The following is a 22,633-nucleotide window of genomic DNA, read 5'->3' as shown; positions in this document are numbered from 1 at the left end:
TGCTCTTCCTGTGTCTAAATGGGGCTGAGATTCTCTGAAAGCAAGCAGAGGTGCAGATGCAGGCTGTCTGCCTCTCAGAGTGTTGGATGAGGAAAATGTTATGCTAAGAGCACCCACGTCAACTCTGAAAGGAGCAGCATGTGCTTCTGCCAGTACCTGTTGACAGACACCAGCAAGAGCACATGTGGAGAGTGGGGACCCAACCTATTTTTCCTGTATACTGACAGTGACTGGTGAAGTGCAGCCAGGAATACTAGCTGAACCGAGCTGGATGGGTGCATTGTGGGTGGCAGGAAGGAGTTTTCTCGCCCCTCTTCTTACATCTATCAGAAACAGCAACATTTTGCTGTACGGGCCCCAGGCCAGTTCACATGGATAAACTCAATCTTACAGAACATTGCAGATCTATGTTTACTCCAGCTGGGTACTTGCACTCCAGGACAGAATGCTGTGAGGTAGAGTTTGGGAACCTTTCATCTCCGAGATCCACCACCAGTGTCTCCTGCAAAGCTGAGTGTTTGGGTGGCTAACCAGGAAAGACCAGCTGATTAGCAGAGTGCCCACAGCACCCACAGCCAGCAACACGTGTTCGTACGTGTTCCTTCTCGTAAGTAAACATGCAACCTGAAAAATCACACCAGAATCCTGGCAATGAGATCCCTTGGTGGGTCATCATAGGTGTCCAGGGAAGGAGCAGCTGGAAGTCAATAATGCTTACAGAAATGTATTTGCACACTGTGCAGCTACAAGGCCCAGGCTGTTGCCCAGCTCTGGCTAATTCTCGTTCAGCTCCACACCAGAGTCAGGAGTCTGGGTTTGCTTCATTCAGAGCCAAGTGATTTTTGGGTAGGATTTTCAAAAATGTTTAACTGACTTAAGGAAAGAAGTCTCATGGACACACGTTGGTCTTTCACCAATTCTCCACTTTTTACCTTTTGTTTTCTACAGGATTTTTTCATATATGTTGTTATACAGAGGTCATGTAATTCAAAGAAGAAACATGCAAATAACATAACAGGCAGGTGGAGTAGATCTATTCAAGACAATGGATTAATTAGAAAAAAATCAGATGGTATTTGAGGAATTATTTTTAATGCAATAGTAGTGCCCTGTGGTCCTATTTTGGAGGGTGGTGTACATACACATGTAGTCATGCTTAAGCCCTCAAGAGCTGGTAATAAGTGAATGGAACCACAGCAGGAGGGCAAGGAGCCAGGGGAAGGAAAAAGACCATGGTAAGATCACATGAGCTATGTCTACACGTGTATGCTACATCAAAATAACTTATTTCGATGTAGCGACATTGAAATAAGCTATTTCGATGAATAGCTTCTACACGTCCTCCAGGGTTGGTGCTGTCGAATTGGGTAGCACCACATCAAAGTAGGCACTGTAGGGGAGTGTCTACACGCCAAAGCGGCACACATCGAAATAAGGGTGCCAGGAACAGCTGCAGACAGGGTCACAGGGCGGACTAGCACTTCCGGGGCAACAGCTAGCTGCTCCCTTAAAGGGCCCCTCCCAGACACACGCAGCCTGCACAGCACGCGGTCTACAGAGCCACATGCAAGCACACCCGTCGAAGCAGTATGGACCCCCGGCAGCAGCAGCCAGAGGTCCACACAGCTGCCCCTGCAGGAGCAGTGCTTGCCCTGCTCAATGCTATGCAAGAGGCAGCTGACCACCTTTTATTCACGGAAGAGGAGCTGCCCCCAGGGGAGGAGGAAGCAACCCCAGACCTTGCCGCCCTCCGACCCCCGCCTCCCACCGCACACGCCGCCGGCTGTGGAGCTACCCCACGAGCACCGACTGGTGAGAGTGGCTGGTGCTCGGCGAGTGGGATAACGAGCGTTGGCTACAGAACTTTCGCATGAGCCGGCAGACATTCCTGGAGCTCTGCCAGTGGCTCACCCCCGCACTGAGGCACCACGACAATGCCGTGCGGCGTGCCCTCACGGTCGAGAAACGGGTCGGCATCACTGTCTGGAAGCTGGCCACTCCAGACAGCTACCGATCTGTGGGGCAGCAGTTTGGCATGGGCAAGGCCACCGTCGGGGCTGTCCTCATGGAGGTAAGAGGACCCGGGGGAGGGCAGCCCTGGGGGGAGGGCCAGACATACCCTGCACACCCCTCACTGCTGCTCTCCCATGTCCTTCCCCTGCAGGTCGTCCGCGCCATCAATGCCCTACTCCTCCACAGGCTCATGCAGCTTGGACCCAGATGCCGCCATCGCGGGGTTTGCCACCATGGGCTTCCCAAATTGCTTTGGGGCTCTGGATGGGACCCATATCCCCATCCGTGCCCTGGAGCACAGCGGAGGGCGCTTCCTGAACAGGAAGGGCTACCATTCTGTGGTCCTCCAGGCCTTGGTGGATAGCCGGGGCCACTTCTGGACATTTATATTGCATGGCCTGGCAGCACCCACGACGGCCGGGTGTTCAGGAATTCGGGCCTGTACTGCCAGCTGGAGGCGGGGACCTACATCCCCCAACAGGAGATCCCTGTGGGGGACACCACCATGCCCCTCTGCGTCATCGCAGACGCGGCATACCCCCTTCGGCCCTGGCTCATGCACCCTTACACGGGCCATCTCTCAGCCAGCCAGGAGCGCTTCAACACGCGCTTGAACCATGCGTGCCAGGTGGTTGAGCATACTTTTGGCTGCCTCAAAGGGCGCTGGAGGTATCTTCTCACCCGCCTTGATGCAGGCCCCACCAACATCCCCCAGGTTGTGGGTGCGTGCAGTGCACTCCACAACCTGGTCAAGAGTAAGGAGGAGGCATTCTTCCAGGGCTGGGCTGTGGAGGCTGGCAGGGCTGACGTGCAGCCACCCGCTGCCCCCAGTCGCCAGGCGGACCCCGAGGGGATCCGGGTCCGGGAGGCCCTGAAGGCCCATTTCGACCAGGCCGCAGGGTGAACACTGACAGGCCCCCCACTGCACCCCCCATTACTCCACAACACTCCCTGCCCCCATGCCCACACCACAGAGCACCCAAGAGCACACAACCCCCGCCTTTTCTTGCAAATAAAAATGGAGCTGTTGTTTTTGAAACCAAAAACCGGTGATTTCTCTTATTATTCATACAACAAAAAATATATAGAGAGAGAAAGAGCAGAACAAAAGCGGGGGACTATTTATATGGGGAGGCAGGTACGATATAACAGAACAGGTGTGTAACACAAACTATGTACAAATATACATGTGGGGATATGTACAAAGGGGTGGGGGGACACGTCCTGGGCCCCGCACCCCTCTACTGTCCGGCTCCCAGGGTTGGCGGGCGCGACCCTCGCCTCGGCCTGAGCCCTGGCTGAGGCTGGCTGGGGACTGAGTGAACTGGCAGGTATGGCCGGCGGGTGTCAGCAAGCCCCAGGTCCCCCTCGGCGGAAGGCCCCAGGGTGGCGGACGGCGGTGGGACAGCAGTTGGAGCAGCGGGTGGAGTGGCGGGCAGGGTGGGCAGAGCGGCAGGCGGCGTGGCATGGGGGGCCAGGTATTCTGCTATGCACTCGAACGCGCGCATAAAGGCCCCCCATGCCTCCTGGCGCCAGGCCAGTGCTCGCTCCTGGAGCTCCAGCTGCCGCTCGTCCACCCGCAGGCGCCGCTCCGACACCTCCAGCTGATGCTGGAGGGTCGCGAGCAGCTGGGGGTCCGTGGCCGTCCTCGGGTGGTGGTGGTTCCGCTGTCGGCTAATTGGTGCTCCGCCGAGGGGTTGGCTGCAGCGATGGCCCCGGTGGGCTGTCCGGGACCACTGACACCTCGCCGGCGCTCTCCGGGCCCTCCGATGGTGCAGCTGCGGAACACAGGGAGGGAAGAAGAGTGGAGACAGCCGTTAGTGTGGCCCCCGAGCCGTGGCCCTTGTTCCCCCACCCCTCTGCTGCTGGTTCCCCATCCCCGTCCCCGGGAGATGCTGCTGCTGCTGCTGCTGATAGGTGTCCCACCCCCTTCCCCCCAGGGGACCCTAGGTTCCACTCCCCCCATCCCCAGGGATGGGGCATGGCACTGTACTGCTGGGGGGGCAGGGGCTGATGCATTCTTCTGAGGGACATGCCACTGCTGTCCTTGGGGCCATGGTCATCTGGGCATATGGAGGGCCCTGGTCATGTCTCTTGTCCCCGCCCCTTAACCCCGGGGGTGTGCACCGGGAGGGGTACATACCTGACAGTCCGCTCCCACGGTCGGAGGACACCCTCTGGGAGGATGCCCTGCTGGAGCTCCGGGATGGCAGGACGATGTGAAGCCCCGTCACTGGAGGAGGATTCCCCCTCCTCCTCCTCCAGCATCCCGGGGGTGGGCTCCTGGGGGGCCCCTGGGGTGCAGGGCTTGCCTCCGGGGCGGACTCCACCTCCAGGGCCTGCTGGGGCTCGTCGGCCAAGGTGTCAAGAGTGGCCAGCGGGGAGGAGGTGTACCGGGGGCCCAGGATTGACCTGAGCTCCCTGTAAAAGGGGCAAGTGGCAGGGGCGGCCCCAGATTGGCTGGCCGCATCCCGGGCCCGGGAGTAACCCTGCCGCAGCTCCTTCACCTTACTCCTGATGTGGTCAGGAGTGTGGGCAGGGTGACCCCAGGCAGCCAGGCCCTTGGCCAGCCAAGCGAATGCATCCTTGTTCCGCCTCTTGCTCCCCATTACCTGGAGCACCTCCTCCTCGCTCCAGAGCCCCAGCAGGTCCCAGATCTCGGCCTCCATCCAGGAGGGGCCCCGCTGCCTTTTGCCAGGCTGGCTGCCAGGCTGAGAGCCCTGGCTCCCCTTGGGGGGGGTGCCCTGGGGGCGCTTGGGGGGCTGGCGGGTGGCCATTGCAGCGGGGGTGGTGGCTTGGGGCTGCAGGGAGGCGTGCAGGCAGGCCACATGTCAGTGCTGCCGCCTGCACGTGCTCTCAGCTTCCTGCACAGGAACGCAGGGGGCGGGGAGCTTTAAGGGGCCGCTGCATGCGGCGACCATAGAGCTCAGGGGCTGGAGAGAGCGTCTCTCAACCCCTCAGCTGATGGCCGCCATGGCGGACCCCGCTCTTTCGATGTTGCGGGACACAGATCGGCTACACGTGCCCTACTTCAATGTTCAACGTCGAAGTAGGGCACTATTCCCATCTCCTGATGGGGATAGCGACTTCGATGTCTCGCCGCCTTACGTCGATTTCAACTTCGAAATAGCGCTCTCCACGTGTAGACGTGGCGCGCGCTATTTCGAAGTTGGCGTGGCTACTTCGAAGTAGCTGGCACGTGTAGACGCAGCTATGATGACATAGGGCATCAACACAAAACTTTGTATCTCCAAATTAGATACTTTCAAAAATCACCCTATAAAATTGTTTCTATAAACGCCTTAATGGCTCATACTCCTTTGACGTTTGCCTCCATGTTAACAAAAGTGACTCTGAGACTGCTACAAGGGTTGTCAATCAACACATCTAAACATCTGCGATTCATGCAGGACAGATTTAAATTTGTAAAGAAAATTAACATGCATTAATCGCAGGTGTTAATTGTTAATTGACAGCCCTGGAAAAAAAATTACTGGCCCCACAGTTTTAAGGCAGGGGGTGGGGGGATCCAATCAGCCTCCCAGCTGGATGCTGGCTAGGGTGTTTTGCCCTGCTGGCAGTCCCAGCTGTGGGAACAGAGCCTATTCCCTCTGTTGCTGTCCAAGAAAGCTAGGAGAGGGGGCAATGTGTATGTCACATGCAAAAGAAGAGCAAGGGCCAAAGCCTTATATGCTATATTTCAATGTGCATGAATTTCAGTAGTTGTAGAGTATTTTTTTCTTGTGGAACTAGACATTACACATTGTACAATTATACATCTTTAACAATAACTCTAGCAGTGGTTACTGTGATAACACTCAAGCAAGTAATATCTATAATTAACAAACTGTAGGGTGGAGTGAAACAGTCTCTCCATAATTAAGGCTGCAAATGAATTTGTGTTAGCATCTAATTTTAGCCTTCTGTTATAATCTACAGAAATATCATCTTGACCTCAGAATTGCCAGATTATTTCTGAGGACTAGGTAAAATGTGTCTACGAAACTGGAAGTGCACTGGATAGTGTTCCCCACAATTATGACACTCTAAAGACAGAGGTGTATAACATTTCCTAAGGTCTTCTATTTGGTTTTCTACTTTATAGCAAGGCAGTAGAAAAACAGAATAGCTATGTCTACACTAGAAACATCTGTCTGTAGAAGTCGGAAGAGATGTTTCAATAAAACTTCTGTCAACAGATCACATGTACACATAAAAGTGGATTAATCTTTTGATCTGCTCTGTTGACAAAAGGGCCCCTCAGAGCATCTACACGGCTTTTTGTCCACAGTTTGGTCTACAAAACTCTCTAGTATAGATGTAATCACAGACACTGGATGTTCTGCGCTAACACTGAATTTTGTGGGCTACTATTAGAGCACCATATGTACTTGGGCTCAGAACCTTGCAAATTAGGTCTAATCCAAAGCCCACTAAATTCAATGGGCATCATTCCAAAGACTTCAATGGACTTTGGATCAGGCCCATAGTTTGATGACACATGCCAGTCTTTGTCACCACAAAACCCTCCTAATAGGCCTTAGCTACTTGAGCCTCGCTAGGCTTCTTGAGAGTTTAATGTGCTTATTTTGCAGCACCACAGGTCCATTACAACTATGGGCCAGTCCCATCTTTCTCAGCACTCAAATGCATCATGAGCTAACATTAATTTAACGATTTCCAAAAGCCTCATATAGCAATCAGCTGCATTCATTGAACCTGCCGCAGCAGTACGAAGAAAGGGTGCAGGAGCTGTTGCAGCATCCCCAGGTTTTCATACCTGGTGTCCACTGCTGACCCCACATCAAGGTAAGGCCATGACCCTGTATCCAGGGTTCTTGCCACTGGCTCTGCTGCCACCTGGAGTCCTGGATGATGGACCTGTGAGCTCCACTGCAGGGCCTGGGATCCCAGACACTAGTCCCAAAGGCAAATTCCACCCCTCGTGGCTCCACAGCCACCCCCAGATGTGGCCCCAGCCTGGAGAGGAGCAAGAGGCAGGAACAGGAGTAAGGGACAGTGCAGCTCAGCACCTCCACCCTAAACATTGCTCCAGCACCACTCCAACCTGCGTAATGAACCAACAGTGGTTCAACAGTTTGTGCTAATCCACAGTTAGGTCATCGGGGATTTGGTACTGTATCTACAACCATAACTGACCTCATCATTTTTTTATGTGGGTGTCCCTGTAATTTCAAATCTTGATCCCTCCTAGAACCTCAGAAAAATTATGTGTGGTTAATGCATTTTGATACACTTACAGCAGTTTGTAATTCATAATCTGTGGGTTTTTTATTTCCTTTGACATTTGGATGGGAAAGCAAAAAAATGATAAATCAGTGAACAACTTCCTCCGTACTGCCAGACCCCATGCCATTTGCCAATAATTCACAGGTTAGCCTGCTGTCACATCACACTGTTACAACCATGCTCCAAATGTCACATTAGCAAAGTCAGGTTAAAATCACTTTGTATTATAACATTTTTTGCATTGACCTTTCCCAGGGCCAGAATGACAGGAAAGGTTTCGTTTCTAGTGCTCTGGGCAGGGAGCCTCTTGTTTGTTTATTTTTATGAAGAAAAGAAGCACATGCCTCATTTTCAGGTGTCTATTAGAATGATCAGTGTTTGTGAATATGAGACACTGTCACAACACATCCAGTTTACTTAGAGCCTGATCCCACGACCTTTGCTTGTATAAGCCGCCCCTAAGGCTAATGGAGTTACTCACCTGGATTTTTGGTCTTTCATGTGGATAACACATCTAGTTCTTTTTAAAATATACCAATAAGGTATCTCGGATTATATGTGCTCTCTAATTTCTCCCAGTCGGCAGTCTGTTTATCACTTTAACAAGCTTCATGGCAGACTACACAATTGTTTGTTTCACCAGGCTTATTATTGAGGTTTTTAAACAGAAGGGAATGGGGACTTTTGTTAATAAATAGGGAGCTGCTATAATCTGATTTATCATTGCTTATTGATGCAAAACACCCAGATTACCCATTTTTTCCAATGTCTGAGATGGTGTGTGACCATGCTGTTCCAAGAGCACCCTAGGGAAGGGTACAATTCCCTTTTGTGATTCTGGGAGGTTGGGTGGGGTGGGAGGTGGGAATCAGCTTCTGGTACATATCCGTAGCAGATTTCTACCTTCACGTTCCATGCTAGCTGGCGTACATGGTGAGCAAGTAAGGCTCCACCCAGTCCTGCTACCTTTACTGGAGATGTAAGAAGAATTAATGACCTGGCATAGTTGTACCTATACAGCCCCAAATTCGCCCACCATAAAGAAATTAATATTATAAATCTAATATGCTCCTAAATACCATCTCCTGTTAAGTCAGCTAAGACCTGGAGGACCCATGTGTCCTGGATGTGTAGAGAGTTCACCTATCCAGGAGAAGGCTAGCTCTCTGCTCAGACAGGTAACAGCTTTTCCATCCTCAAAAATTTAAACCTAAGAACAAACAAATCTTTGTATCAGGAGAAAGGGCTCATAAAAATGGATTCTTTGTGTATCTCCTGCTACCTGTTAGTACTATGTCTGATCCTATCCCTTACAGCTGTAATACAGTATACAAATGCAATATTTATTTGATGCATTCTTCATTTTGGAAATAAATTTTAGCAGTGGATGTGCTATTAAGTCTTTTGTCAAATCTGTTCTCTGGAGGTAATGGTACTAACTTGTATCTCTTGAGAAATTCCCTTGAATTAAGACTGACAAATGTTAGCTAACAGCTTTTGCTATCCAGCTCTAAAAGCACAGTCCATGCACTACATGAAGTCCAAACTCTTCTCCTTCCTGCAGTTTGGCTTTATTCGCCAATATTCAACAAATTAGGAAACAAAGTAAAGCTCAAGTATTCTCCTCAAATTTCCTTAGAAAGACAATCTCATTTTACCCCAGTCCAAGTGAGGTAATAAGTCCCCTATGTTAGTGAGTCAGCAAAACCACATACATATTTCATCTTTAAAGTTAACACTTGTTTCCAGGGTCGGGATGTTTCAGGTAACATTTGCAGCCTGTTGCAATTATCTTAAGCAGCGTGATGTAAGTCATACATTGACATCTAGTAGTAGTAGGCATCCTTCAGTCTGCACAGACTATGGATCGCGCCCTTTAAAGTTTCAATTTAAGACTTCATTTACAGCGTCTATTGTGACTATAAAGACCCACACGAGAGTGACAGTCCTTGCTGCATCTCTTGCAGATGTAGTGGGTGTCTGGCAAGTCCTTATTGTGCTTTCTGTGCGCTCGCTTCTCCTCTGCTAGCTGTCTGATCTTCAACTCGCCCTTCTGAAGGCCCTTGTGTAACCCCTGCCTCCATCTGCCGCGGTCATCTGCTAGTTCTTCCCAGTTGTCCAGCTCGATGTCTACCTCTCTGAGGTCTCTCTTGCAGACATCTTTGTAACGCAACTGGGGGCGTCCGGGGGGTCTTTTGCCAGAGGCTAGCTCACCATACAGGATGTCTTTTGGAATCCTTCCATCGTTCATCCTGGGGACATGGCCAAGCCAGCGGAGTCGACGCTGCCTGAGGAGGGTGTGCATGGTTGGGATTCCAGCTTGCTCGAGGACGGCGGTGTTGGTAACTCTGTCCTTCCATGATATTCCAAGGATGCGCCTGAGGCAGCGCAAGTAGAAGACGTTCAGCCTCTTTTCCTGGTGGGCATACAGGGTCCAAGTCTCGCTGCCATAAAGGAGGGTGCTGAGGATGCAGGCTCTGTAGACTTGCATTTTGGTGTGAGTGTACAGCTTGTTGTTATTCCACACTCTCTTGCTGAGTCTGGACAGAGTTGTGGCCGCTTTTCCGATCCCCCTATTTAGCTCAGTGTCCAATGACAGGGTGTCAGTGATGGTGGACCCGAGGTAAACGTACTCGTGGACAACCTCTAACGTATAGTTGTCAATGCTGATTGATGGGGATTCAGCAACATCTTGACCAAGTACATTCGTCTTCTTTAGGCTGATGGTAAGCCCAAAGTCCTTGCACGCTTTGGAGAACCGATCCAGCAGTTTTTGAAGCTGGTCTTCTGTGTGAGACACTACAGCAGCATTGTCTGCAAACAGCATGTCTCTGATGAGGACTTCTCGCACCTTAGTCTTAGCTCTCAGCCTTGCAAGGTTAAACAGTTTCCCATCAGATCTTGTGTGCAACAAGATGCCCTCTGTTGAAGATCCAAAGGCATGCTTCAGGAGGAGTGCGAAGAAGATCCCGAACAATGTCGGAGCAAGCACGCATCCTTGTTTGACGCCGCTCCTGATTCTGAAAGCATCCGATAATGCGCCGTCATATTGGATGGTTCCTCTCATGTTTTCGTGGAACGACTGGATCATCTTGAGTAACCGTGGAGGACAGCCTATCTTGTGGAGCAGTTAGAACAGACCATCCCTGCTGACCAAGTCAAAAGCCTTGGTCAAGTCGATGAAGGCTATGTAGAGTGGCTTTCTCTGCTCCCTGCACTTCTCCTGCAGCTGCCTTAGAGAGAAGACCATGTCAACGGTAGACCTCTCTGCACGGAATCCGCACTGCGATTCAGGGTACACCCTCTCAGCAATCTTCTGGAGTCTGCCAAGGATGACGCAAGCGAACAGTTTACCAGTGACGCTTAGGAGGGAGATTCCACAGTAGTTGTTGCAGTCGCTTCTGTCTTCTTTGTTCTTATACAACGTTACAATGTTAGCGTCACGCATATCCTGTGGAACCTCACCCTCTTTCCAGCACAGGCACAGCAGGTCATGCAGGGGTTCCAGGAGTGCGTCCGCGGCACATTTGATTACCTCTGGTGGTATACCATCCTGACCAGGGGTCTTTCCTGCTGCAATGCTGTTGATGGCTGCCTTCAGTTCATCCACAGTCGGTTCTTGATCCAGTTCGTCCATTACTGGTAGGAGCTCAACGGCATCGAGGGCTATGTCAACCACAACATTCTCGCGTGAGTACAGCTCGGAGTAGTGCTCGACCCAGCGCTCCATCTGTTTGGCTTTGTCAGCGATGACTTCACCAGATTTGGATTTCAGAGGTGCCATCTTGTTCTGGGTGGGTCCTAATGCCTTCTTCATACCCTCATACATTCCTCTGAGATTACCAAAGTCGGCACAGGTCTGGATGCTGCTGCATAACTGGAGCCAGTGGTTGTTGGCACAGCGCCTGGCTGTCTGCTGTACTGTTCTTCTGGCCTCTCTAAGCGCTTGCTGGGTACTCTGGCTCGGTGAGCGTTTGTACTCCAGGAGTGCAGCGCGCTTCTTTTCAATGACTGGAATCATCTCATCAGAGTTAGTTTCGAACCAGTCGTTCGTGTTTCTAGCTCTTCTTCCAAACACCGACAAGGCCGTGTTGTAAACTGTATCCCTCAGATGTTGCCATTTGGATGTCGCATCGACACCCCCATGGCCGCTGCGCAGATTTTCCTGGAGGGTCTCTCTGAACTTTTCAGCTTTCTCCAAGTTTGCCATCTTTCTGGCGTCAATGCGGGGCCTTCCAGCAGGTTTACAGTGGTACAGCTTCTTGGGTCTCAGCTTGAGCTTGGAGCAAACTAGCAAGTGATCTGTATCGCAGTCAGCACTATGATAGCTGCATGTCAGAAGGACGTTTTTGAGGTTGTGCTTAGAACTATGTAAAAAAATCATCAACTTAATTTGAGAAGCAAAACACCTTTTTCTTGTCTCTAACATGGTTAGTTATTACATATGCTGATTTTCCACTAAACATGTTTACAGAATCAGTCTTCTGTAACTTCAGTACAAGAATTCAGTGATAATTTATTCAAGCAGACTGTTTTCAAGGGAACTAAAATGTCGCCTTAGTGAATAAGTTGCCAATGCAATGACTGTGTGGTTAGCTATGGTTTAAAGTGAGATTTACATTTTAGAATGACAGGAGAAATGCAAACTGTGACAGTGGTGACAAAGGAGTGGTAAATTGAGAGCAATTGAGTCTGCTCACGCACTTTATAAGTAATCCACCCCTACAGTAATAGTATCTCTGCTGCTACAGTTAAAGCTGGAAATCTCTAAATGAAAAGTGTTTCCAGAATTCCAACATTACTCTATGCATGGATCCTTACAGTATAAAGCCACATTTTAGTGAATGGTCTTAGATTCCTTGAGCAGTGAATAATACATTTATACTGCATTTCTCTTCAGTTTTTCCACCAGTCCTTGTGCCTGTAATAGACCTCTCTCTTACAACAGAAGTACTGAAACACCACCCTCTTTGTGTGTGTTCCTTTACGCTTGCAATTATCCCACAACTGAATAAGCTGATAAGGGAGACAAATGTTAACAAATAAGCTCCTCGTGTGACTCCACTCAGTTAGGTCTTCAGAATGATTGTCTGGCTGCTTCTACACTAGCAAGTTCTTGAAAGGGGCTCTTTTGAAAGATCCCTCCAAGCATCTATACACAAAAAGTATTCTTTCGAAAGTAAATTGAGAGAACGTTGCACTCCTATCAAAAGTGCTCCTCCACTCCTGGTTCAGGAAGAGCGCCTTCTTTTGAAAGAAAACGTGTGTAGATGCTCCGTGGGCCCTTTTATTCAAAAGAGAAGTCCTCATGGCACCTGATTTTTCAGTCCCTGTCCCATTCTTTCCAAAGACACAGGCTGCGTGGACACTCTGTTTTGAAAAAGCAGATCCCTCTTTCAATCAGCTTTTTTGTGTGTGTGGACATGATCTTTTGAGAGAAGTTCTTTTGGAAGAGATCTTCCAGAAGGGCTTCTTTCAAAAGAGCTCTGTAGCGTACTCATAGCCCATGACAGAGAGGTGCTACGTTTCTTAGAAACCAGCTTCACCTTCTTTGTACTAAAACTATGCATTTTATTAAAGAATCTTTTAAACACAAATCAAAGAAATTGAGTAAAAAGTGAAAGGCATTTGTAACAGGGGAGCGCACTCCTCCAGTAGTGTCCCATTGACCTGAGTGTCAGTGTCTGTGTCTGTGCATGTGTCTGTACTTTCTGTCTCTCACTCTGTCTTGCAATTTCTTCAAGCTCCAGGATACAGCATTGTCTCAGGGCTTCCCTCCTGGAAACAATATCCTTGCATTATTGTGGCTTCCTTGCAACAGCACTGAAGCCAGACTTCTATGCTTCAGTTCCCCCTTTGTGGTACCTCAAAGTCCATACCACTTTTCCCATTGGCTAATGAAGGGTTGGCCAGGGGACTCAAGCCCATCCACTTCTCTGGGTCTAAAAGACTGTTTTTTTTCCAGAAAAAAATTACTCACAGAAATGCTGTCACATGAGATTATGCAAATGAAGCACGAGATTTGTAAATCAGCACTTCATTTGTACTTTCAATCATACTCCTTTGCATTCCCCTTCTGAAAGGGGACTGTAGTGTAGATGCAGTCCTATTCAATATTTTATTTTCTTCTCATTGTTAAATACCTTATTTATCAGACTCTATTCAAACTGTATTCCAAAGACAATTTTAAATGTCCTCATAGGCTTTTGTATGTTGTTCATCACTATGGTATCTGAGTGCTTCACAAATATTAATTAATCTTCTCACTGCTGCTACAAATATCTGTCTAGGCAGGATGTTATTTTAAGGCCAGAATATGCCCTTTAATTTAAGAGTGATGTCTTACAAGTTTCACTGTATTCAAATGGCCACAGACCTGTTCTTAGTAACCTTAGACCCTGTCTCATATGATTCTGAGTCTGAAATAGAATTGCTGAATGAAAACAGCAGGCACACATAGACTCAACTCTTCTGGTAAAGTTGCAGGGGAGATTGACTTGGCTAAGTGGCAGATTAGCGGATCAAAAATATTTTACATTCCTTACTTTGGATGTGCTAACAGCTTAGTGACTGTGGTAGCTATGCCAGTCACTAATTAAAGAGGAGCCTAAGGGCAAGCAACAACACAATAGGAACGTGCCTGCCCTGAGAAAATTAGGTGTACTTAGGAAATGTAGGAAATGTGTTAGCTAAACAAATGTTAATTAACATGGTTCTAAATACAACTTACCTCCTACGGTAGATATAGACTATGAAGACTGAACATATTTTGAACATCCTTGGCTTTGTTAACTGCAGGAGCTTGTGCTTGTTAAAAACATATTAATGACTGTGTGTTGGTTAACAGATTTCCTAAATAGTAACAGAAAGATAGCCATGCTAGTCTGTATCCTAAAAAAAAGCAGGCATGTATCACTTTAAAGACTAACAAAATAATTTATTCAGTGATGAGCTTTCATGGGGCAGATCCACTTCTTCAGATCTGGAGATAGCGAAGTACTGGAAATGGTGCTGAAAGTGAAATGGCATGCGAGTTTTATAACAGAGAGTTATAAACAAAAAAAACTGAAATGAAAACTGACAAATCAGATACATAAGACAGAAGGGGGAGTGAAGGGTGGGGAGGAGTGGGGAGAGAAAATTACTAATGGCAAGGGTCAATTAAGTTGAGTGACTTGCCTAAGATCACAACAAATATCAAAGATGGGGAAGCTATCTTTGTAATGCGTAAGGTAATTGCTATCTCTATTGAGGCCAAGGCGCAAAGTATCAAATTTGAGCATAAATTCTAGTTCACGTTTCCCTTTGTAATATGTGTTGAAGTCTCTTTGTTTTAAGACGCATATTCTCAAGTCTTTAACTCACTGAAATGCTCACTGACAGGTTTATGTGTTATACAGATTCCTAATGTCTCCTTTGTGTCTATTCGTTCTTTGGCAAAGTGATTGTCCTGTTTGTCCAATATACATAGCAGAGAGGCATTGCTGGTACATATAACATTGGTTGAGGTGCAGGAGTATGAGCCCCTGATCCTGTAAGTGATGTGGTTAGGTCCAGTGATGGCGCCTCCAGAATAAATATGTGGACAAAGTTGGCAATGGGGTTTGTCACAAGGAAAAGTTCCAGGATTAGAATTACTGGGGTATGGCCTGAGGTTGCTCGCGAGAATTTTCCTGAGGTTAGGTGGCTGTCTGTAGCAGAGAGCAGACCTTTCACCCAGAGCCTTTTGGAGTGTAGCATCATGTTCCAGTAAAGGTTGTAGGTTGTTGATGACGTGCTGCAGGGGTTTGAGCTAGGGGCTACAAGTAATGACAAGTGGTGTTCTCTTATTGACCATCTTGGACGTATCTTGAAGTAGTTGGTTTCTAAGTATGCCTCTGGCCCTGTCAATCTGTTTCTTCAGTTCTCCCAGTGGGTAATTAAGTTTTATGAATGCCTGATAGAGATCTCGGAGCAGATGTGATTGTACCTAAGGGCTTGACTATAAACCATGAATTGTGTGGTGGGTGCTGGATGGAAGCTGGAGGTATGTAGGTAAGTGTATCCGTCAGTGGGTTTCCAGTAAAGAGTGGTATTGATTTGGCCATCAATGATTTATACTGTGGTGTCCAGGAAAAGGATCTGTTGTGTGGAATGGTCAAGGCTGAGAATGATCGTAGGGTTCCAGTTGTTAAAATCTCTATGGAATTCTTCCAAGGTCTCTTCACAATGGGCCCAAATGATAAAGATGTCATCAATATAGCATAAGTAAAGGAGAGGTAATAGAAAATGGAAGCTAAGGAAATATTGTTCCAAGTCTGCCATAAAAATGTTAGCATACTGTGGGGCCGTGAGGGTACCCAGAGCAATGCCACTGATCTGGAGGTATAAGTTGTCCCCAAATTGGACATAACTGTGGGTGAGAACAAAGTTACATAGGTCATTTCCTAAACACACCTTCTTTCCTCAGGATAGATGAGGTCTATTGAAAAACTGCACAGTAAGAGGACTGTAAAGAGAGACACCCTGCATTTGATATAAAATCTCTATGTTGTTCATGAGAAGGAAAAATAATTATATGGAGAAATATGCTGAATATCTTGAAAAAATTCTCATTTATTGCAAGTTAGCTGGTGTCATTATTGTTTTGTGAATCTTTTACACATATTGAAGTCAGGCATAGTTAGAAAACAATATGGGGCTAATAGAAAATAAAGCCCTTTTTAAAATGGTTTTGTTTATGGTCCTTGAACAGCTCTTCTAAGCGCTCTCATCTCCTGGTGACTTCAGAGAACTGCCCAGACCTCCCTCATGAAAAGAATAGGGGACATGGAGCAGGAATCAGCCAGGCTATGTACTCCATCAGAAAGTCAGAGGAGAAGGACCAGAACTTCTTTTAGCAATTCTGCCACGGCAGAGGATAGGATAAATCACCCCAAATCCAGACCCAGGAGTGATAGGATCTGGAAAGAAATCTCTAACTCTCATATCCCTGCAGACACCGGCAGTTGGGATGGGTGGAGAGAAAAGGCAGCCACCTCCTTTTGGGAATAATCACATACCCCACAAAAAGGGTCAAACCAGTGACGCTACATCATCTGATTTCATTGTCAGTATACACTGCCTGCACCTGGTCTCCTACTCACATGGGCTGTACTTGCACCACATGCAGAAATCCATTACCTGGTACTCAGAGGGGAAAGGGTGTTGTGGAAAGTAACAAGGTTACTAAAAACACTTCACTGGAGACCAAATGAGATGGAAGTGAATTGTGCACTAGAGAGGAGAAGCCACAGGCCTGAGAACCAAATGGAGCCTGTACTAAGCTTTGGAAAGGCAACATAAGGGGGCATGGCAGTAAGAAACAGCCAGAGAAAATAACAGCATCTCTGCACATCTAGCTGCTTAATACAGGAGTTTGGGATCCCGTACTAGTTCCTAAGGAAGGGGACTGTAAACCCAGCATAATAACTATTGAGAGTAATGTGGGGCTGAAGACAGATCCCAAAGGCTGGGCTGATGGACAGCCCAAGAGTGGCGACTGAAGACTCTCTTGGGTTGGGATGTTTTGTGAATTTTCAGTTGGACCGTCTGGATACCCGTGAATGGGTTTAAGTATGTATCTGACTCGGTAGGTTGCCCACAACAAGCATGGGATAATGGCAATACCATAGACTGTTGCAAAAGGGTGATTTAACAGTAAGTGTGTTCCCAAGAGTCTCATTTATTAACAGACCTAGATCGCTGAGTATATATGACTTGCCCTTTCCATCCCACAAGTTTCTGTGTCTTCTACAAACTTCACTCGTGAACACTGTGTGTTTTGTTCCAGGTCGCTAATAAAAAAAACAGAGACCAAGAAACAATTCCTGTGGGATCTCACAAGAAGTGTACCAATTAATTGATGGTTCCATTTTAACAACTCTCTTGTTAGCTTGCTATTAATCCATTAATATATGCTATTTTGATTTTGTATGGTGCTAATTTCCAGTAGGAATATTCTGTGGTCCTGTGTCCAATGCCCTACAGAAGTCCAAGTACGTAACATCAAAAGTTAATTTATCAATCAAACTTGTAATCCCACTTAAAAGATGTAGTTACATACATTTTCAACACAGTCATTGTGATTGACATTAATCATATTCACAAAATTTAATTCTTTAATGATTGAGTCTCAGTGGATCAATTTTATTTTGCACAGGATCTCTGTCAAGTTCACAGGTATTATAATTTCACAGGATAACCCCTTTATCTATTTTTTTTTTAAACACTGGCACTAAAATTAACCTACTTTCAGATCTCAGGAGCTAGTTTTCCAAAACCTGTTTAGAAATTAGTATCAATGTTTCAGAGAACTTCTTGGCCAACTTTGTAGCATCTTTGGTAGAAGATATCCAATCACACAGATTCTATTAATGTTATACTGTAATTTTTGTGCATTATAAAAAACACTAATCTGTTTGCTGACGAGCGTGGGGATAATTTACAGCAAGCCAGCCATCCTCTTCTCAGTTAAAATACCATATTTTCCCCTCATTTAAATTTTATACACATTCTGTACACTGCCACCTGTATACCATTTATAAAGTTAAAAAGGAAGGGATAAAAGCAGTTCAGAACTGAATTTAAATGTCTTTATTTTGCTGTTCTCCTTTCTGCCATTCCTTAGAATAATGAACTCTATCATTTCATGATCACTTTTACCCAAGCTGCCTTCATTTTCAAATTCTCAACCAGTTCCTCCCTATTTGTTAAAATCAAATCTAAATCAGCCTGAAACAAACTTGGTTGCTTTTATAGAGGTGTGCTAGAAAAAACTGGCTAATAACCATCTAGACATGTAGTTTTGAATGATCTCTGTGACAGAAATCCCATGCTCACAAAGAATTGTAAAATAGGCACCTTTGACTTCGGGGTGCTGACTGTCTATGAAGAATTTGGGAACAGAACATACTTTGTATACTGCCCTTCCCTCCAAGCCCCGCCCATGCTCCACCCCATCCTGCCCATGATCTGCCTTCTTCCCTATATTGCACTCATTCCCTCAAGCCTCTTCCCTGAGTGATGTAATGGGGGCGTGGCTGAAGCAGAAGTTAGGCACCCCGACACTCACCACAGTGGCAGGAGCTGTGGGAAGTGGAGCAACCCAGCAGCCAGCTCCACCCTGCCACCCATCTCCAATAGTTGTATCAGTCTACTCCATCACAATGAGTATGGGGGGGCCCATGTACTCCCTCCCATGGGCTATCTTCAATGTGGGGGACAGTTCCATTCATAGGATTGTTGGGGGAGCTGCCACAGGTCACCCTAAAGTGCGGGGTCTGGGGTGGCCACCTCAAACTGTCCTATGGATAGGATGGTTCTGGGAAGACCAATGCCTGTATTCCCCAGGTTCATACATTGTTCCAGGGCTTTGATGTCCAGAGCCCTGGCACAGGGCTGCAGTTTGCATGCTGAGAGGCAAGAGTGTGGGTGTCTAGGGAACCTTTGGAACCTGGGAAACAATTTATCTAGTGTTGTGCTGGAGTTTCCATCACTGAGAATTTTTAAATCAGATTTGGATTTTTTTTAAAGACACGCTTCAGGAATTGTTCTGGGGACACTGAGTGGCCTGTGTTATATAGTACATCAGAGCAGATCACGGCAATTCTCCCCTTCTGACCTTGGAATCTATGACAAAAAGCTTTAACTGAAAAACTCAGGAGCTGAACAATTTCAGCCGCCTACAGGACTTGGGGACAATTTTTGAAGGACAATTTTGAAGCCTAGTTGGGTCTGGTTGTAAGATTTAGGCTTCCTAAAATGGTGTATAGGTGTCCAAGTCCTTATGTGACTCTGTCCGTGGGAATCCACAACACGTGTTCAGCCTCCTGGTGAGAGATTATTTTCTAGTGTGGCCTCCAAGTGCAGGGCTGTAGCTAAATCTCACTGGTCAGCCTGGAGCGAATGCCAGAACTGAGTTTAAAAAGCTGAGCTACAAAGTGGGAGAGATAATATCTTTCATGTGACCATCTTCTGTTCATAACAGAGACAAAGGGGCAGTAGTTGGTCCAATAAAAATATTACCTCATCCACCGTGTCTCTCAAAGAACCTGGAACCAGTACAGTTACAACACCACCGCATTTAAAAAAAAAAAAAAAGGTGAGAACCCCCTGTTCTGCCTTTCTAAGTTCTAAACCAGTCTGATTTTTCAGAAAGTGCAGTGTTTAGCACTCAACGGTTCTGCTCTTTAGCCTAGCTTTTCCATAGCTCTCGGCTTGTTTTAGATTTCTGATGATGGATATGAGATGCTTACTGATGCTTACTGCAAGCAGAGTATAACACAATACAATTTAGATCAGAGAGAGAGAGAAAAAGGTCTGTTATTTCTGGGCACCTTGTTACTTCATACTCTTTACAGTTATTTATTTTTCTTTATTTTCAAATGGCTGCATGTAGTCAGGCTACCCTGAGGCAAATACAACTCTGAGTCACATAAGTGTGCAGTACCACACATGATCATAGTATAAATTAAAGATAATAAACATCCACAGCCTACCTTGAAACTGTGTAAATTTGATGGTTCCCATTCTCTCTCCATTTCTGAACACAACTTGACCCTAAATAAAGTAAAGAAATGTTTAAGTTGTATAAATACTTTATAGCTGATTTTAATTCAAACTACAATTCATTTCTAGTTCACAGTTAAAACACCTAATATAGCATTTTAGTACTCAATGGTCAAACGCAGCTGGTATTCAAATAAATCAATAATAACCAGACCTTACATAGAACTTTCCATCCATAGATTTCAAAGTGCTTTACAAAGGAGTGTAGTAAAGCTACCCCATTTCACTGATTGGAAAACCGAGGCACAAGTAGGATAAGCTCATCTGGCAAAGCTTTGCCTAGCTTGCCTTGCACAACAGGTACAGAGATATAATCTAGCTCTTGTGATTGCCATTAAACACTATGGGAGCTTAATTATCTTCTCATGCCAGGGCAAATCAGGACTTATTCCTCTGAAGTCTGGAAACTCCTACCAATGTAAAACCAGTGTAAAAGAGAAGAGACTCCATCTGTGTGCCTTTGAATGTAAGAGACCTGTTCATAAACTGTTTGTCCATCAAATCCAGCAATGTGATGCTTGCCGTGGCCTATGCCAGATGCTTCAAAGAGAAATGACTATCCCCATAGTTCACTAGCATATTTGTGTAACTCTATCAGGAATTCATTCCCAACATCCTGAAGTTGATTTTGTCCTAAGAAGACACATGGAACATCGAGGTTTCATAGCCACTGTATTACTGTTTTTATCTAGGATTACAGTAAGTGTTATCAAATCTGATAAAAAGTGTCTCTATTTTAAATATTCTATTAAATAATTTATATCATGAACTTTTCAAGCAATGGATGTCACAAGATGACTACATGCTTCATAAACAAGTATTACCTTCTCTCAGTTTTAAATTTAATACCTTTCAGTTCTGCATTCCTTTGCTCTTATTTCATAGAATAGAGCAAGGAGGAACATCTGAATAGAGTGCTTATGACCTTCACTAATTAAAGTTTATAAATGAAGACCCTCCTGTCTCTTCTGTCGATGTTCAACTATTCCAGTCCTCAGAGCTTCCTAACACTTCTAAGTCCTGCCATGTTTCATAACAGCTATTTTCACACTCAGGTACAGCTAATCTCCTTAACTGGCCACCATTCCAGCATGTGATCCGGAAGGAGACTCTGCAACAACTGCATTGTTTTTTCTTCTCTCCAGGGACTAGGCAGATTCTCATTTAAGATCTGTTATGTATCCAGGTGTCACCATGCTGTCCTATAGACCTGGGCTATAGTTACATGAGAAGCCTCTGTTGACAGAAGTCACTGTCTGAAGGGATTTCCTGGAAAAACTTCTGCTGGCAGATTGCATCTACACATAAAAGCAGATCAAAAGAGCAATCTGCTCTGTCGACAGACAGCAGTCAGGCTGCTCGGCCCTCAGTTGACTGGAAGCTCTGCAAACAGGGCTGCCCAGTGAACCGGAAACCCTGTCTGTTGACAAAAGGTCCTCAGAGTGTAGACATAGCCCTTGACTATAATTTCCAAAGAGTTTTTCAGACATACCAGATATAGTTCCTATGAGTATGAAATTCAGTCACCATAGTTACTAGATTTCACACAAATGTGGTTCTTAAACATATTTGTGATGGTAACAGAGAGGGAGCTGTGCTAGTCTATACACTATCAAAACAAAAAGCAGTCAAGTAACACTTTAAAGACTAGCAAAATGGTTTATTGGGTGAGCTTTCATGGGACAGACCCACTTCTTCAGACCATAGCCAGACCAGAACAGACTCAATATTTGGTTCTCTGTGTCTTAAATATTGAGTCTGTTCTGGTCTGGCTATGGTCTGAAGAAGTGGGTCTGTCCCACGAAAGCTCACCTAATAAACCATTTTGCTAGTCTTTAAAGTGCTACTTGGCTGCTTTTTGTTTTGATATTTGTGATGGGGATGCAGAATGAAGTTAAGAATTAACATATGCCATAGGGTCAGGAGGTGCATAGGTTAAATCATTTGCCTTACACCACCATACATCTAGGTGCAAATCGTGACTTAAGTCACAAACAGAATGAGTTTGACAGTTCAAGACCTAGAGTTGTTGTTACTTATTAATCCTGCACCCAGAAGAATGCCAGATGTCTCAAACCACAGAGGAGACATGACTGTGGCCTGGAAAAAGCTTAAAATCAAATACCAGAGGGGTAGCCATGTTAGTCTGTATCCACAAAAACAACAAGGAGTCCTGTGGCACCTTACAGACCAACAGATTTTTTTGGAGCATAAGCTTCCGCGGCCACAGACCCGCTTTGTCAGGTGCCACAGGACTTTCCGGTGTTTCTTAAAATCAGAAGTATCCTTACTCAAATCAGGAAATGCCCTAGTGTGTGAATAGTCCAATTGATCTCAATAGTCTATTTGTAAGCCAGTTAACTTGAGTAAGGGTGGTAAAATTGGGCCCTGAATAGCCAAGCCAGCTGAAGGATGTGGGACGGGCACAGCAATACCCACAAAGGCACCAGGAGCTATGATGCTTACTTCCCTCTGTAAGGATTAGACAGAACTGTGGATCCTGCCTGCGTGGAAAGGAAACACAGTGACTGCTTCCAAACTACTCTTCCAGGCATGAAATAGGCTCTAAAAGGACTAGGGAGAAGAGCAGGATCACCCTTAGCGGTGGATGGGCAGGGCAGTTGCCCTGGGAGGGGGAAGCACCTCGATATGTCCGCATTTGTACGTGATGGACAAGACTTTTGTTGTTCAGGGGTGCTTCCCCTCCCCCCATGAACAATAAAGTTTAGCGGTGGCAAGTGAAAGCATGAGCACTGCTTTGCTGGCAGGAGTGCTCTCCTGC

The 22,633-nt window shown here is 46.3% G+C and overlaps 1 protein-coding gene across 2 annotated transcripts in view; it reads right to left on the bottom strand.

Moving 5' to 3' along the window:
• The window catches only part of GABBR2 (gamma-aminobutyric acid type B receptor subunit 2), a 776,613-nt gene that overhangs the window by 296,573 nt on the left and 457,407 nt on the right, over window positions 1-22,633 (bottom strand). For both annotated transcript variants that reach the window (XR_012644212.1, XM_074985985.1), the window contains exon 8: window positions 19,782-19,842. Coding sequence is in view for 1 of the 2 variants with exons in the window: in XM_074985985.1 (XP_074842086.1) it covers window positions 19,782-19,842 (61 nt within the window). In the remaining variant the exon portion in view is untranslated. The remainder of the gene's footprint in view (window positions 1-19,781; window positions 19,843-22,633) is intronic.

This window comes from Carettochelys insculpta, chromosome 2 (genome assembly GCF_033958435.1).
Source record: "Carettochelys insculpta isolate YL-2023 chromosome 2, ASM3395843v1, whole genome shotgun sequence".
Classification (NCBI taxonomy): Eukaryota; Metazoa; Chordata; order Testudines; family Carettochelyidae; genus Carettochelys; species Carettochelys insculpta.
Note: the sequence above shows the minus strand (reverse complement) of the source record. Positions and strands in the feature narration are given on the sequence as shown.